Source organism: Empidonax traillii, unplaced genomic scaffold (genome assembly GCF_003031625.1).
Source record: "Empidonax traillii isolate 1590-97213 ecotype Southwest subspecies unplaced genomic scaffold, ASM303162v1 scaffold72:size2462915, whole genome shotgun sequence".
Classification (NCBI taxonomy): Eukaryota; Metazoa; Chordata; class Aves; order Passeriformes; family Tyrannidae; genus Empidonax; species Empidonax traillii.
Window position 1 is genome coordinate 1,861,540 of NW_020955265.1, and position 17,023 is coordinate 1,878,562.

General features: G+C 37.3%; 1 protein-coding gene across 6 annotated transcripts in view; it reads left to right on the top strand.

Moving 5' to 3' along the window:
- The window catches only part of L3MBTL3 (L3MBTL histone methyl-lysine binding protein 3), a 78,585-nt gene that overhangs the window by 38,322 nt on the left and 23,240 nt on the right, over positions 1–17,023 (top strand). For all 6 annotated transcript variants that reach the window (XM_027880568.1, XM_027880570.1, XM_027880569.1 and 3 more), the window contains 5 exons: positions 6,303–6,379; positions 7,744–7,829; positions 11,525–11,635; positions 13,305–13,419; positions 16,643–16,745. In XM_027880568.1, the coding sequence (XP_027736369.1) occupies positions 6,303–6,379; positions 7,744–7,829; positions 11,525–11,635; positions 13,305–13,419; positions 16,643–16,745 (492 nt within the window). The remainder of the gene's footprint in view (positions 1–6,302; positions 6,380–7,743; positions 7,830–11,524; positions 11,636–13,304; positions 13,420–16,642; positions 16,746–17,023) is intronic.

Here is a 17,023-nt window from a genome sequence, read left to right on the forward strand (position 1 = left end):
GAAGAAAATTGTCAAATTTAAGACTTCTCGAAGGAGAATTTTGACCTATACGACACAAACCTTCAGGCTATTTCTGTCTGTCCCATCTCTTTTGATGAAACAAGTAATGCTTCTTTAAAAGCCAAAGGCATTCCTTCTGAATGGAACTTCTGAATTTTCTTATTGGTGTTTGAATCTGGAAATAGCATTGGGAATCTTTGAGTATATCAGGACTGTGAATCAATTACAGATCCATCCTATATTCCTCCATTCTCTTACATCAGTTTCGCTTACACATAGTTCTTTGTTGCCTCAGCGTCCTAATTTTTTTTTGTGACCAAATTCAAATGCAGCCAGAGCTTATGAAAGAGGTCAGACTGTGCTAGCTTGTTGCTGCTTACCCACAGAAGAAGTGGAGCAATGGCCATTGCTGGACATGCTGCAACCAAACCTGCTGCATCACAGAGCTTTGGCTGCCCTCACTCATCCTTGTCTTGCTTTGAACTTCCCCTGCAGAGAAGGTGGTACAGTGAGCTTTTGGGATCAGCTTACCAGGAGTGTGATCAAATATGATGGGCCATGTGTCACTCACTCATTGCTCTGTTCCTCTCTGTCTTTGCATAAAAAAATGATTTCTAAAGTATCTCATGGAAACAAATTAGCTTTTGATTTTCTGATCCATTTTCTGATCAGTCTGAGTTTTGGAACATACTGGATTTTGGTGTGAGACTAAGGTGCCAGCCTTGTTTTTCACCAATATTTACTACTTTGCTAACAGCTAAGTCCTTACAAGTTGTGCTCTGCTTGTTTCGTTTTTTAGATAATTAACTTTGCTCCACTCTGTCTTTGAAAGAAACAGTCTTTTTCAAGGGGTCATATTATGTCAAAAAGAAGATAAAACAGTCTTATAGAACCATGAGTCATGGTGCATGCTTTTAATGATTTAAATAGATAATGAACCATTATCTGACCCTGAAGCTCTAAAATTTTATGCAAATCACAGTGCAGCTGTCTTATCAGACATTAAATAGAAAATATGGTAATGTTGCTATACCACTTCTGGATGTGTGCCATAACCACATGGACCATGTTTTGGGAAGTCGTGATGTAAAATAATACCAGTTTTATACTTGCCAGTGATGAAGTATTCTCAATTATGCACTAGATGGGGCTGCAGGATGGGTTTTGTATTTTTCTTTTTTTTTTACGCACAGTTTGATGACTGACATCTCACAATCAAGAAGTTGTATAAGTGTGATTCTTGAGGGTATATTGTTACTTATGAGTGTAGGGGGCATGTATCTGAGTCATTTTTTTATAGTTAACATTTGCATTACAAATTGTATCTGCATTTAACAAAGTGAAAATCAAAATATTAAAAGGTTTGTTTCCCCAGAAGGGAAAATCAGAAGTTATTTCAAAACAGAAAATGAGTATAACACATACAGCTTATTTTAAAGGAAATGCTGACTATTTATTTAAAAAGTCCGTCCAGAGCTTCATGTGGAGACTTATTCCAGAAAATATTTTTCTAAAATAATTGCCTATTAACTTTTTCCACAGCTAGCATTATTATCCATCTCTCTTGATGTAGTCATAATGAGCTGTTTATATAGAACAGATTTTTGGGAAAAATTAACAGAGCTGAAAGTGATCAACAGAAAAATACTAAGTCTTTTTCCATGTGTTAGTCTCCCATTGGGATGTACTCTCCTGCCGTGAGTTAAGGACTGTTGAACTGCACACATGTTCCTTTCACGCAAAGTAGTGCATGCACCAGGGGTCATGTTGTCAGCTGCCCTCAGTTTTCCTTATTGCGGAACTACTTCCTGGCCTTTTACATCATGTAGCTATTCCCTGCTTTGAGGTTTTTTCTGCAGTTAAGATGTCCACAACTCAGCAAGCTGTCACTTGTTCTGTCCCTCTGCATAGCTCTCTTACAGATTCAGCTGGCACACTCTGCTGCTTTTGGCTCCACTTCAGCTTCCTGGATTAGCTTCAGTTTCCCATATGGATAATAGATACCTTTTTCTGTCTGCACGACAGAAAGAATGATTCACAAGTGACATTAATTGTGCGGACATTGTAATCTTGTTTTATTAGTTGAGCGTGCATTTGTCACCTCTCCACTGCTTGGCAGAAGGTGGTGTTGGTGCTCTGCTGTGGTGCAGGGTTAGGTAGGCTTGGAGGTGCAAAATCCTTCAGCTCCTGCTAGTGTTGGTAACCTTTTTTGGCCTAGCAAGCATCCTCACAATTTGTGGATCATTGTGTTTTATGAAGCGTGTGAGCTGGGTGATCTGCCTTCTGTTTTGGAACAAAGGAAATAAAAAGCTGTGGGATATTACAAATTGATTGTGAAAGGTCAGCGTAGCCCTTAGCATTCCAGTTGACAAGGCTTGGGCTTAGTCTGATAGACTGTTGTTTTTCTTCAAAACTAGATGTTATGTCCATTAAATAACACACATTAAAGCATAATGGTTCTACTTTAAATTGTGTGTGACTTTAACTGATCTCTGCTTTATACTGTTAAATGAACTGTTAGAAGCTTAAAGACTATATGAAATCGGTAGGTGAGAATGGACTGCATGATCTGTTTTTGCTGGAACAGTTTTGGTTTTTTTTTTCCCTGACGCCACTGTGGTTACAGAAACTTTATATAGGCTTATCTGTAATGACTCGGGTTTTGTTTTAAAGCAAATCAAAATTAGTGGATGTTTTATAGTGGTATTGGTCAATACTATTGTAGCACATGTTGCTTTGTATGCCATGTTCACACCCATCACTGTAATGTCAGAACATCTTCCAGGAGTGCATCTTTCATTTCTACATAGCCTGGTCATTTTCTTCTTCTTGAATCTTCAAGGCAAGAAGTGTGTGCACTGGCATTCACTTTTCAGAATTTTATTAAAATGTGTATTGAAGCTATACTTAAAAAAGCAAACTAAAACAAATGCATTTAGAAGGTTTGTTCTGGTAAGTGTTTTTACATTTCTACCTGTTTATTTTAAGTATAGTACTGATAATACCATAATGACTCACGAGCACGGGTCTTGTTCCCAAATTTAACTCAGGGAACTTTTGAAAAGAATTTGTGGACTTTACTCCAAAACATTTTAGGAAATAAGAGGATATGCCTTCTCATTGCAGAAGCATACCTTATCCATGTAAAACTCCAACTTGAAGGGGATTGAAGAGAGAACTGCTGCCCCGCAGGCTTGTTAGCTTCTCTTTTTAGCTACTGTAAAGAGACTAGAAGACACCAGAGGAAGAATGAAGCACTCACCTTTTTCCTCTTATTTCTTTGGGGCAAACCATTTCTAGGAGTCAGGTTCTGAGTTTTAACAGTGCAAGATTATCACAAAAGCTCTTTTGCTTCCTTTGCTATTTTTTATTAATGGCAACTTCAGTGATGTAGAGAGTACTTGGTGTGATAGGATAAATACATACAGCATAGCTTTATGAGATGTAGTAGGAAAAAAGGTTGGTATTCTTTAACTAAGTTGAATCTTTTTAACTATTGTCAGAACCATTACAGAAAGTATCAAATGTAGATTTTAAGGTGTCAGCTGCTAGGAATTTTCTGTTTGGCATCATTACAAAGAAATACTAGTGGAACTGTTTCATACATATAGCCACAAGATAATTGTATTACATTGGCCAGTATTTTTCATCATTACTGTTTGACTGTTTAGATAGAAGGCTAGAGAAGTGCTTGTTGCGAGACAACGTTCTGAGGCACCCATCCTGCATTTCTGTTGTTGAAGTATATCCATACTGAATTTTAGGCATCATGTAAAAGTACTTCTCAGATTTAAAAAACAAAACAAACAACCAAAACAAAACAACAACAAAAAAACACAACAAAAAAACCCCACACAACCAACCAACCAAACAACCAACCAAAAAAAGAGTGTTATTCCATGGATCTCTCCTTCATTTTTCTTTTATGCAGCAGAGGTTTAAAACTCTAATGTGGTAGTAGCCCAGGGTTCAGTCTATGGTGTTTTCTGTGCTGTGTTTCCTTTCGCAATTCTTAAAATATGTTTGTGTTCAAGATCTACAGACCTCACATTTTGATCTGAGCCTTAAGATGATAGAGTGCCTGCTAATTTACTTTTAACTTCTTTTTCTGTCATGCACAGTTCATTGCATCCTCTTAGGTATTGCAGATTATCAGCATGTGATACTTTAAAAACATATAAATTAGTATTGCTAATTAAGGAAACTTAATTTAAACTTCCAGCATGCTAATACTTTCTGAGTGGATACAGATAAATGCGTGTAACACTCAGAGAGAGGGTAGATCCACACTGTTCAGACATTTTGCATTAGTAACTGTTAGGCTGAGGGAAAGTGGAGAGAATACCTGTTATTCTCCAACCTAATGCTGGAGATGTTGACTTCAGAGAGGGATTAAATAGAAACTGGATCGTGAGTGTTTAGATATTTTATACAATTATTATTGTATATGAAGTACTGTCTTCATGCATGGATGCTCTCTGCTTGTCTTCTTTTCTCATTAAATATTTGAGCAGTGTTTGGAAAACAGCAGGATGGGAGATGGTGTTTCAGTCTAGACCACTGCTTGTCTATTTAAGGCTGTTTTCTTGATCCTTCCCTGGGAAACCAGGACTGAAGTAGCCTTAGCTACTTCGCCATACTCAGGCTTCAGTTTGTTGGTCTTGGTGGGTCCTTGGAGTGAGTGGGACGCTGAGCTTGTGGTCACTGGAGAGGTGAAAATGCTAATGGGGTTCTCCAGAAGAGAGAGAGAGGAGGTGTAGATGGAAATATTTAAGGTCAGCTACTGAAACACCTTTAGGCTTAGGAAATAGTGGAAGAGAGAGATAGCACTCTGTAATATGGAATTTATCTAACTAAAGAAGTAGTTAGGTGGGGCAGGCTCCTAAGAGAAGCAAGGTCCTTAAGGACAGATCTGCAGAGGCAAATAGTATGTTTGCACCGTGTAGTACAGTGCCATGCAGAATAATGCCAGCTTTTTGTGTCAGCATCATGTTTCTTAGTCTGATTATGTAAGTACTGTGTACTTAATTTAAAAAACATGGTTAATTGTTTGGCCAACTCAAAAACAATCATTAAGTATCAGTGCAGACGTAGGGATGATGCAGGTTTCACAGCACAGTCTGATAGCTTTTTACTTTTCTTGTAGATCAGTCTGTCTTTTTGCCTTTCCTAATAATATTGAGTAGTAATATAATAATTATAGTATATACAGTATATATTATATACACTGTGTGTTCTATTGTGCAAAATGTATTACGTTATGAAATAATATATGTACTATGAATATATAGTTCTATGTATAATAATATTACAGAGGGCTTAAACACATTTACTCTCATCTACTTTTATATACTTTGTTTTTTTCCAGTGTATGTCTTTTTTAGTTTTTGTAAGAGAACTTGATAGCCAGCACCCACTATCACTTTCTTCTATGCACAGTGTAACTGACCCAGAGAGCCATCTTTCCTCGCTTCAGACTGATGCCAGCATGTGAAGTGTAGCTCACCCTGCCCCTGTTAGTATTCTGTGGTTCTTGTGGCATGCCACAGGCAACAGCACTAATACAAACTATGATGCTCTTGACAGAAAATATGGGACATTGTTAACCTCTTAGGTAAAAGAGTTTGGTCAGTTTTTTTATGGCAGTTTGCAGTCTTGGATCGTGGATTAGTTCTGGATTCTTTCATGCGGTTTGGGACCTAAAATGTTGGGGTTTTTTTCTTTGACAGTTTTTTTCAGACTTTGCTTTTGTGCTGCTGGGTTAGAGTACTTATTTATAGCTCCATTTAAACCACTCAGAATACAGTTTTGAATTTTTGCTGGTTATTGACATGCATTTCAGTTATGCGTGATTTTCTCCTCTGTCTTCAGGTACAACTTGGATCATTAATCAAGATATTTAAGCTTTTGGTTTAAAGTTTTGATCTTAGCGTTGCAAGACTCCATCTGTCTTTGGTGGGGATTACTGTGTTCTTGAAACCAGCCAATATGATTCTACCAGGAGTCTCTACATGTGAATTTTTTAGGTCCAGCATTATAGTTTCTTAATGGAAATCTATCACAGACCTAAAGGACTTGATTTTTTGATCTTCCAGTGAAATTGTAAATAAAGCCTTATGCCTGTAGAAGTGGAAACAAGTCTGTGTTAAATGTGTTCTTATCTTCAGGTTATGTTTGCAGTTTTAAGTGTAAATTGAAGGTGTCATGGGTTGTTTTGAATTTAGGTATCTCTTATATGTCATGTTTTGAAAGCTGTCTGAAGAACTGCATTATCAGGCCCTATTCTTCTCCCCCTCCTCCAGGTGTGAGGCAGCTAGCCCACATATTCATCCTGTTGGATGGTGTAAAGAACATAAAAGAACTCTCATCACCCCACCAGGTTTGTATCTTATTACATGTCTGAAAGATTTAAGGAGGTTATAATCAGCTAACATCATTAAAACTTACAATAATCTTACTGTTACCTCTCATGTATTTTTTCTTTCTGCAATTAAGAATTAATATTTGTGGAGTTGTAAATTTTTTTTTGCAGGACATAATGTATTGAAAGTAGATGTTAGGTGTTAAATATGCAAATGTATACTACTTTAGTAGAGATGTCTATCCACAAAAGATATCCCTTGAAATATGAAAAAGTTTTTGGCTGACTGTATCCACTTATTGTAAGACTCACATTCTAAAAATGCTAATAAAACAAATTCCAGGTGTGTGAGATCATTGCATAAGAAAAACATGTTGATGCAAACTGAATAACGGGTAACAGGTTGATGAGAAAATTGCCCTACACAATCAAGGCATCAAACTTGTAAGTGTCTTTGGAAGGGAGTAAAATACTATGAGAGAGACAATACAGAAGAATGGCAGTGTATTCATTAGGATGAGAGACCACTACTGTTTTTCAGGACTGTTGTGTCCAGCTGGATGATCTAAATAACCCTTAATCGGCATCTGTGGTCTGAGAACATGGAAAATTTTAATTGGTTAAAACCAACTTTGACAGAAATTCTGGTAGCCAGCAATCTTGAAAAGTTAAAAGCAGCCTGTCTGTCAGGAGGTTAATTGCAGCCTATTATTCAGCTAAATCCCGTGTAAAACAAATTAAAATAGGTTTTGTTCTCTTCTAGATTACGAATCATAGTGTTTAAACTTCAAGTTAAACTTCTGATGCAGACTAAAGTGAAGGATGGGCCCTGCCGAGATACCTTTGTGTTTCTTGCATAAAGTGTTTATAAACATAACACTTACTGAGAAAGGCAACATCTTCTGTAGATTAGTCTTACCATAGAGGTCCAGGGTATTTTGTTACAAATTTAGTTGAAAAGAACTCACTAAAAGAATAAGAAGTAGTAAGGTGTGCTCAACTGTAGTACAAACTTATCACTCATTAGATTGTGTTTTCCTGTGAGTGACTGTTTATTACTTGAATGAATTTGTTTAATTAAATGGACAGATTTTTTGAGTCCATATTATTTATATTACAGAGGGAATCAGAGAATATTCCTCTATCTAAAGCAATTGTGTACAATAGCTTCTCTGTATTGTGTGTGAGAAGGCTGTTGACTTTTTTTGACCTGTCTGGTGAATGTATCCAAGACAATTTAGAAGAGCCTTTCTTGTAATTTTTTTAAAAGTCCAAAGCATAAATCAGAACAGTATTATAAAAGTGTTAGGCACTCTGTAAATTACGCTTTATTTTTTTTTGCACTGCTATGTTTAATTTTGATCACATTTCTTCTATGCCAGATTATCCACATGCTAAGCATTTTTCTTGGGAGAAGTATTTGGAAGAAACCAGTTCATTACCTGCACCTGCAAGGGCTTTTAAAGTGGTGAGAAAATGCTTATATTTTTAAGTTCATGTAATTAAGTAGTTTAAGAAGAAAATATGTATATGGTATTCCTATGTTTCCAAATGTGTCCAGTTAATTAGTTGCATAATATGTGGTTTATTTTTATGTAAGTTTGCAGTTCCCTGTTAGAAGTCGGATTATTATAAATCACTATTACTTTATTACTTTAATTATTGTATATGAGATTAAATGCTACAAATATATTACTAATGAATGTAATTTGCTATGGAAAATTACTGCCTACTTATTAGAAATAATGAGATAGTTACTGAGTCATGATAACATGTTTTGAAGATATATATTTATATCTGTACATTTTATATAGTGCAATAAATACAGTGTAAGAATTATTTTAAGAGATTAGTCTGTCCATCTAGTCCATTGCCTCGGGCAGTAACCAAGAGAGAGCTTGTATCTAACACCATTTAGTAGACTTTTTTTTTTCTGTAATTTTGCAGCTAAGACCCATGGGCAGCATCCACAAGCAGCTTCCCCAGCTTAACTAGGGTGTTTGTGGGCAACATCCTTTTCTTTTATGTTTGTACTTGCTGGTTTCTTTTGGTGAAAGCTATCTTTTCTGAGCTCTTAAGATTTCAGTGATGGTCACCAATGCAGAAAGGAATCATAAAATCATAGAATGGCTTAGTTTGGAAGGAACTTTTAAGATCATCTAGTTCCAAGCCCCTGCTGTAGGCAGGGACACCTTTCACTAGACTGGGTTTCTCAGAACTCCATCCAACTTGACCTTGAACACCTTCAGGAATCAGACATCCACAGCTTCTCACTATTCAAGTGCCTCACCATTAAGAATTTCTTCCTAATATCTAATCTAAACCTGCCCTCAGTAGTTTGAATACATTCCCCCTTGCCCTGTCACTACATGCTCTTGTAAAAAAATCCCTCTGTCTTTCTTGTAGGTTCCCTTCAGGTACTGGAAGGTTGCGATTAGGTCATCCCTGAACTGTGTCTTTTCCAAGTGGAACAAACCCAATTCTCTCAACCTTTCCTCATAGGAGAGATGTTCCATCCCTCTAATCGTCATGGATTGATATTGGGAGCCAGTATCAGATGGCTGGAAGCTCCCAGCCTCTTGTCTCACAGCACAGTAAAGCACATTTGCTTCAGCTTTTCAGATGAGGGACACTAATGCTGCGTAACACTTTGCTAAGAGCAGTTGGATTAACAAAAGCAAAACTGGTGTTTATAGCAGTTCCTAGGGTCAGCAGATTATTAATGACTGAGTTTATTAATGACCTGCAGTTTATCACTCCAAGGTACATCTGGCTTAATAACATTTCTTAATCTTACGTTCTCAGCAAGAATATCCTGAGCAAGGACTAGGAAGGTATTTAGCTATACCTGAGATGGTAACACTTCTATATAGAATAGAATCATAGAATCAGATGAGTTGGAAAGGACCTCTGAGATCATCAAGTCCAACCCTTGATCTACTACCACCACAGTTACTAGACTATGGTACTAAGTGCCACATCCAGTCTCCTCTTAAATACCTCCAGGGATGGAGAATCCACCATGTCCCTGGGCAGCGCATTCTAATGCCTGATTACCATCTCTGTAAAGAATTTCTTCCTAATATCTGACCTAAACCTCCACTGGCAGAGCTTGAGACCATGCCCTCTTGTCTTACTGATTGCTGCCTGGGAGAAGAGACTAACCCCCACCTGGCTACAACCTCCTTTCAGGGAGCTGTAGAGAGTGATGAGGTCTCCCCTGAGCCTTCTCTTCTCCAGGCTAAACAACCTCAGCTCCCCTTCCTGAACTGAGGGGCCCAGAATTGGACACAGCACTCCAGGTGTGGCCTCACCAGCGCTGAGTAGAGGGGAAGGATCACTTCCCTGGTCCTGCTGGCCACACCGTTCCTGATCCAGACCAGGATGCCATTTGCTTTCTTGGCCACCTGTGCCCACTGCTGGCTCATGTTCAGCCTCCTGTCAATTCAAACTCCCAGATCCCTTTCTGCCTGGCTGCTCTCCAGCCACTCTGTGCCCAACCTGTAGCGCTGCAGGGGGTTGTTGTGGCCAAAGTGCAGGATGCAGCACTTGACCATGTTGAACCTCATCCTGTTGGAATCAGCCCAACTCTCCAGCCTATCCATGTCCCTCTGCAGAGCCCTCCTGCCTTCCGGCAGGTCGACACTCCCTCCCAACTTGGTGTCATCTGCAAATTTGCTGATGATGGACTCAATCCCCTCATCTAAATCATTGATAAAGATGTTAAACAGGACTGGCCTCAGCACTGATCCCTGGGGAACACCACTGGTGACCAGCTGCCAGCTGGATGCAGCCCCATTCACCAGCACTCTCTGTGCCCGGCCCTCCAGCCAGTTCTTAACCCAGCACAGAGTGCCCCTGTCCAAGCCATGGGGCTGCCAGCTTTTCCAGGAGACAGTATCAAAGGCTTTGCTGAAGTCCAGATAGACACATCCACAGCCTTCCCCTCATCCATCAGGTGGGTCACCTGATCATACAAGGAGATCAGGTTGGTCAGACAGGACCTACCCTTCCTAAACCCATGTTGGCTGGGTCTGATCCCTTGTCCATCCTGTAGCTGCTGTGTGATTGCACTCAGGATGATCTGCTCCATAACTCTGCCAGGCACCGAGGTCAGGCTGACAGGCCTGTAGTTTCCTGGGTCCTCCCTCTGGCCTTTTTGGTGTATCAGCGTGATATTTGCCAACTTCTAATCACCTGGGACCTCCCCAGTGAGCCAGGACTGTTGAAAAATGACGGAGAGTGGCTTGGCAAGCTGTTCTGCCAGCTCCCTCATCACCCTTGGGTGGATCCCGTCTGATCCTGTAGACTTGTGAGGATCCAAGTGGCTCGGCAGGTCTCTAACTGTTTCCTCCTTGATTACAGGGGGGCTATTCAGCTTTCTATCCCTCTCTACAAGCTCCAGAAGACTACATATTGTATTATGGAAGAAAATTATGTTCTTAAGCTGCAGATGAAATAAAAACACCAATGGTCTGGAAAGTCCTAGAGGGACAAATACATTATTTTGCTAGAAAACTAGAATAAAAATCTTAACGTCTTCTGTATGTTTCTTTAAAATGGAAATAATTTTACTTTAGCTTTCAGAGCCGTAGATGAGAAAGGTAAAATCTGATACTCCTACCAAAGAGACCATTTTTGCCAAAATAGTACTTAAAAAACAGGTGTTTGGTCTTGTTTGTTCTGATTATTTACTGTTATACTGAAAACATAATTAATTCATAGTATGAGTCTGAAAAATAGTTTGATTAATGAAACAAAAGTACATACTAAAGAGCACAACTATGTTTCCTGTAGATAATTTCATAAATGTTTCAGGCTACTGGTGTGTAATACTTCGTTAAATACTGCATTGAAATCTCTAGGAAAACATTTCTAGAGAATTTAGGAAAAAAACTGAATGAAAGTAAAGATTCCCACTTGCTTGCTTGGATGACTTGAATCCAGTCCATTCCAGGAGAACCTGGAATCCAAAGTAATTACTTTATTTTGCTAGTTTATTAACACTGGTTTGAATTATGTTTTTATGCTTGAATTTTTTGTAAAGGGAGGGCAGTTTTGAGAAAATGAGGGCAGAAAGTTTTTGATGTATTTTATGTATTTTACAACTACATGAGATTTTTGAGGTTTTGTTCTGTTTCACATGGTATTGTTCTTTTCTAGAAACCTTCTCACAGCTTTCAGAAAAACATGAAACTTGAAGTGGTTGACAAGAGAAATCCAGTATTTATCAGAGTAGCAACCATTGTAGATACTGATGACTATAGAATAAAAGTAAGTTTCTCTGACTTATTGTACTTTCCTGATTAACTGCCTTTGTAAAATTCAAATCCTATAGTTGTAAAATTAACCATGGGAAGAAATTAGTCACATTGCTCCCTCCTGCTAATCTTTACTCATGTGTTTCACTGATTAATATTCCTTCAGAAGGGTTTTTTTTATTGTCCTCTTAATTACTTGTGTTGAGGTAAGTAATTAGAGAGCAGAGTTGAATATGTTGGAAAATTGCATTGGGAATAGTTGATAGAAGACTATCAACTATTGTCTATTTTATCAAGAAATGGGATTATTTAATATTTAGTGTCAGAGGGCTGCTTGGATATTTATATTATATAAAATATAATTTATATTTTTTATAAATATTATATTATATAAAATATAAACTATTTGGTGTAGGTTAATTGAATCTATACCTGTAAAATTCCAAAGGGAGAAGAGAGATATATTTGTGAGATATGATGGAAATAGCCCTGATCTCTTGTGCTTCATCAGTGATTTCTGAAATTCTGATGTTTTTATTAATTATGGACTTCAGATTGGATAAATTAAAGTTAATGTGTTTTTAATGTATTTTGCAGACGTTGTATACTTGAGTTAGTTTTCCTTTTATTGTACAAAACCAGTTTACATTCTGAAGCCCTTAACTATTGGGAAGGCTAGCATATACCAGATATTAGAAAGGAATGAAGGATATATGTGTTTGCAGTTTGTATAGATTTATTAGGCATACCTGTTATTTCAAGTAGGAAATGCAGCTGACATTTCATTTTAAGTCATTTGAATTAACTGGTGGTAGAGAGTCATCAGAACTAATATGTTCACACTTACACATTTTCTACCTTAACTTCAAGGTGGTGATGGAAGAAAGCCCCAAAACAACCCCACCAAAGCAAACAAAAAGCCCCACTCTCCAGTCTAATTTATTACATGACAGGATTTGTAACTTCTAGGGTAGTAATTTGACTGTGTAGCATATGTTGAAAGAGCTCTGTGTGTATCTGTGTGTACGTGCATCCACACATGTGTGCATGAGAGATCTGAACTGTTTACTACTACAGAGATCATGTAAGATTTGAAGATTTAGCTTTCACTTGAAAAAAAATGTGCATATAACCCATACTCGTGTTTTTCTGGAAAGTCACAACCTTCGTTTTCTCTTCAGTTTCAACTCTTCTTCATGTATAGTCTGATTATGTAAAATTGTTACTTACATGATGGGAGGGTTGTTTGGTTTTTATAGATAAATGCCATTGTTATAGTCCTTCGCTTACTGCTCTGCTGTTCTTAAATCCTATTCAAACAGGAGATTAAAAAACGTTTGGATTTTTGTTTGACTTTTTTTTTGAGAGATGAAAAGGGCAGAAATTCATGTTTAATTTAAGTACTAATGTAAGAACTAATGTGAGAACTGCTTTATTCCAGGGATTTGAGCTTGATAATGTAGTAAACAACCATATGACATATGGTTGTTTACTCCCTTTACTTTAGTGAGAATATGCCTGGATCCAGAATGTAATGTACACATATTTTCTCTGTAACTTAAATAGTTCTCTGAAAGTAATTTCTCTAATGGCCATGTCATTTCTAGAGATTACTTAGATGAACTGATTTTATGAAGAATATTCGTGATCTAAAATGTATTATTTTCCTTTTTCTATTTTAGGTTCATTTTGATGGCTGGGATAATATTTATGATTATTGGACTGATGTAGATAGCCCTGATATTCATCCTGCGGGCTGGTGTGCAAAAACTGGACACCCTCTTCAGCCCCCACTTAGTAAGAGAAACACACTATAATGTAATGATGGTAAAAGGCATGTGTACTGTGCTGTCTTTTTCCCTGCCAGTGCCATCCAAGGAAGAGAAGCAACTAGGATATGCAAAATTATGTAAATGTGACATGTAGTTAAAAATCAACAGTCAGTAATTAATCACTTTTTAATAGACAGCTCTATTGACCCTTACTGTAATGGAAATAGAGTGTTTCTTGGTATGCATAAGAACCACAGTCAAAACCTGAAGTAATGTTAAAGATCTGTTTTGTAAAATCCTGACCCTCTCGCAGCCAGTGATGAAACTTCTGTGGTACTCAGTAGGGATAGATAGGGTATCACTCTTAAGATCCTTTGTTTCCTTTGTTCACATCGTCTTGATGGTTAGTGGACTTCTGGCTCCAGGAGTGCAAACTGCATTGAGAAGGCACTCCTTTCAAATCCTGTGGCAAATCCTCAAAACCAGCTAACTTCCTTTTCTTCTTCATCTGAGCAAAGAGGGATTAATGGTGCCTGTGTTAAAAATAAATTGTAACAGAAGCTTGGTACGAATAATAACACTGTTTTTACCACCTTGCCCTCTGTGGGGATTTTGTTATACTTATTGAAGAAGTGAGAGATATATGATAAATGAGACTGAAGGTTAAAGGAAGAAGAGACTTTTGTAGTAAATATATCCCTGCCTATGCCACTGTGTTTCTAGGTAACAGCAGTGAATTCACTTTAGACAGACTTTGAACAGGTGATTTTTTAAAGTGAGTGCTCTTCTCTGACGTTGTTTTATGTAGTGACTCTGAGGTAAAGTTTGCACAAGTGCTGAGCATTCACAGCTGTATCGAGATCAGAAAGAACTCTACTTAGAAAATAAGAAATGCTGAGCAATGCCAAGTACTATGAAAAAATTAAATGTAAAATAACTAGGATAAGTCACGCACAGACTGTGTGAATGTATTACCTGAGAATCATAGTACCTCAATTCAGTGTCTCTAAAATGTCAAGAAGAAATAATTCCTATCCAGAGTGTGATCAGAGTATATTCATTATTTTTCTGAGCACTCCAACAGTACAGTGATGACTACCTGTTAGGAAGTTAATCATTCTGCCTTCAGAGTCTGAATAGAGTGCCGTAAATGCCAGAGCACGAAGTGAGTAATGATGAGGAGATAGGGTGCTGCATATCTGCTTCTTAATCTGAGGTGTTTGTCCTGTGTGTTGAAGGAGCAGCCCAACAGGAAAAGTAGTCTGTGGCACATAAATAAAAATTGTATCATATGGCAAAAGAACTGAATAAGGTTGCAACATTTCTGTTACCAAATACTGCAAAAATAAAAATCAAAATCTTAGCCTAGGTGGGAATACAAAATATACAAATTGATTTTTTGAGGCATTGAAAGAAACAAGGTACAGATGTCCGTCACATACAACATGTCATCTCCTCTAAGTGGTGGCTTAGGAGGCACTCTTCATCTCTTTTAGGATGTGACTGGTAGAATTGACTTTTTGCTAGGCTGCAAAAATGAAGATGGATAATGTGGCAGGAGACAAAGTTGACTGCACATTAAATAGAAAAACTAAGCTACACAAATACTAATAAAATAGGATGATTGCTGAATAATATAGTCTTCCAACAGTATGACTTTGTATTATTACCATATAGAATATTATAAAAATACTAATATTTTTTCCAAGTAATTTAAAGTGCATTACCAGACTTGTGAAAGAGTTTCATAAGGAGGGAAGAAAATATTTTGCAAGATAGTATTTTTGCCTCAGTCAGTATGATAGTCCTTTTACCAATGAGGTGCAGATCGTCTATAACACTGGAAGCTTTGTGTGAACTCTGTGCAGTGTTAGCAATATTATTCTAGAGCAGTTACCAGTACTAACATATTCATAGTCTTTTTAGATGTAATGTTGTCATGATGGATTATGACCTTTTGATAACAGCTGGGGACTTAAGAGCCATGTGTTGGTGATTTTAATATTGTTTCACAGCGACGCAAGCAGCATCTTCTTGTGTAAACACAGATAACCAGTTGCAGTTCTTTTAAATTACATTTTTAAAAAGTTTGAATTTTTTAAGTGAAGAAAGAACATTTATAGGGAGCTAGTTTTTTCAAAACCAGAACATCATTAAGGTAGGACTTCCTTACGAAAGCATCTCTATTCAGGTAATTCTTTCTCTGAGTCTGCTTACTTGTTACATTTTAAACATCAATTTTTTCATAAAGGTAGAAGATGTAAAATCCTTTTTCTCTCATCCGTTACACTATTTAAAGATATATAAGTCATTGGACTTCAGTGTAGTCATAGTGTTGCAACATTTGCATAGCTTGAACCTTTATTAAAAAACCCTTTTGGACTGTTCTAATTATACATAATAATTCTTCCTTTTTTATCCATTTGCGAGCAAGAATCTATCTTTCATCTAGAAAAATTTATGTAAATAGACCTTTTCATATCTGTATTGTTGTCTGTAGAGGGAGATAAAGGTTCATGTACTTTTCGAGTAAAACCAGTACTGGAGAGGGACAGTGCACGCTTGCAGATGTGCAGCATATGTTCTCAGTTTCATATACTGGAGTACGTCTGTCTCTCACTGCTATGAAGCTATGGATTGTATACTACACTTGCTTGAGTGTCAAAGACAGTTTTGACAGGTACATGCTTTAATGTTTCTACAGGCACAATTGTTACAGGTTGATGAAAATCAGATAGACACATAAATTCAGGTGAGCGAAAATGTAAAAAATCTCCTGATGGCTCCATTCTTTTAAGTGGCATTTTCAGCCTTTGTTTTCACATCTTGTTCACTGGAAAACTTTAGCTAAAAAATGTATGAGGTCAGTACCCATTATAAACACATCCCTGCCTTCAGGAACAAGGATAGAGTCACTTACTACTTCTGTGCTCTTGAAAAACAACCAAGTTCCAACTAAACGTAGTTAGTAGAAGAGGAATTTGATGTCATGCAGTTCCTTCAAGATTTGTGTTCTTTTTATAGATGTAGTTCTCTCACAGAGATTTACTCACACAGAATAAAATCATTCTTCCAGTGAATTAGGTTAAATCTCCATCATGCTTTTGCAGAATGCATTATTTAAGTACTTCTGTTTACTTACTTCTCGCTGTTTACTACCATGGGCTGGTTTTCCTGCATATTTATATAGCTTTTAAATATTAGATAATTTTTTAAAAATCTCCTTTGTAATTTCACCTGACATACAGGTCCCTTGGAATTGGTGGAAGCTTTAGAGCATGGAGGATGTCCCACTGCAGGATGCAAGGGAGTTGGACACATTAAAAGAGCAAGACATATTGGCCATCATAGGTATGTTCTGCGAAACTAATTTTATTCTTTCAATTGAGGGATGTGTGCAGATGGTTTTTTAAATTGTTGTTCTCAAGAAAACAGATCCAAGCTGGAAAGAAGAAGGAAATCTTGTAAACCTAAATATGCCATGATTTCAGTTGCCATGGTGAGCATGCTGAAATAAACATTAGCAATCTGTAACTTCATTTCACCAGGGTATGCTGAGATGAGATTTGTTGTACATTACTTTTTGTCACAATTGGTAGATTCAGTTACTCTGTATTTTGTTCCTGTGA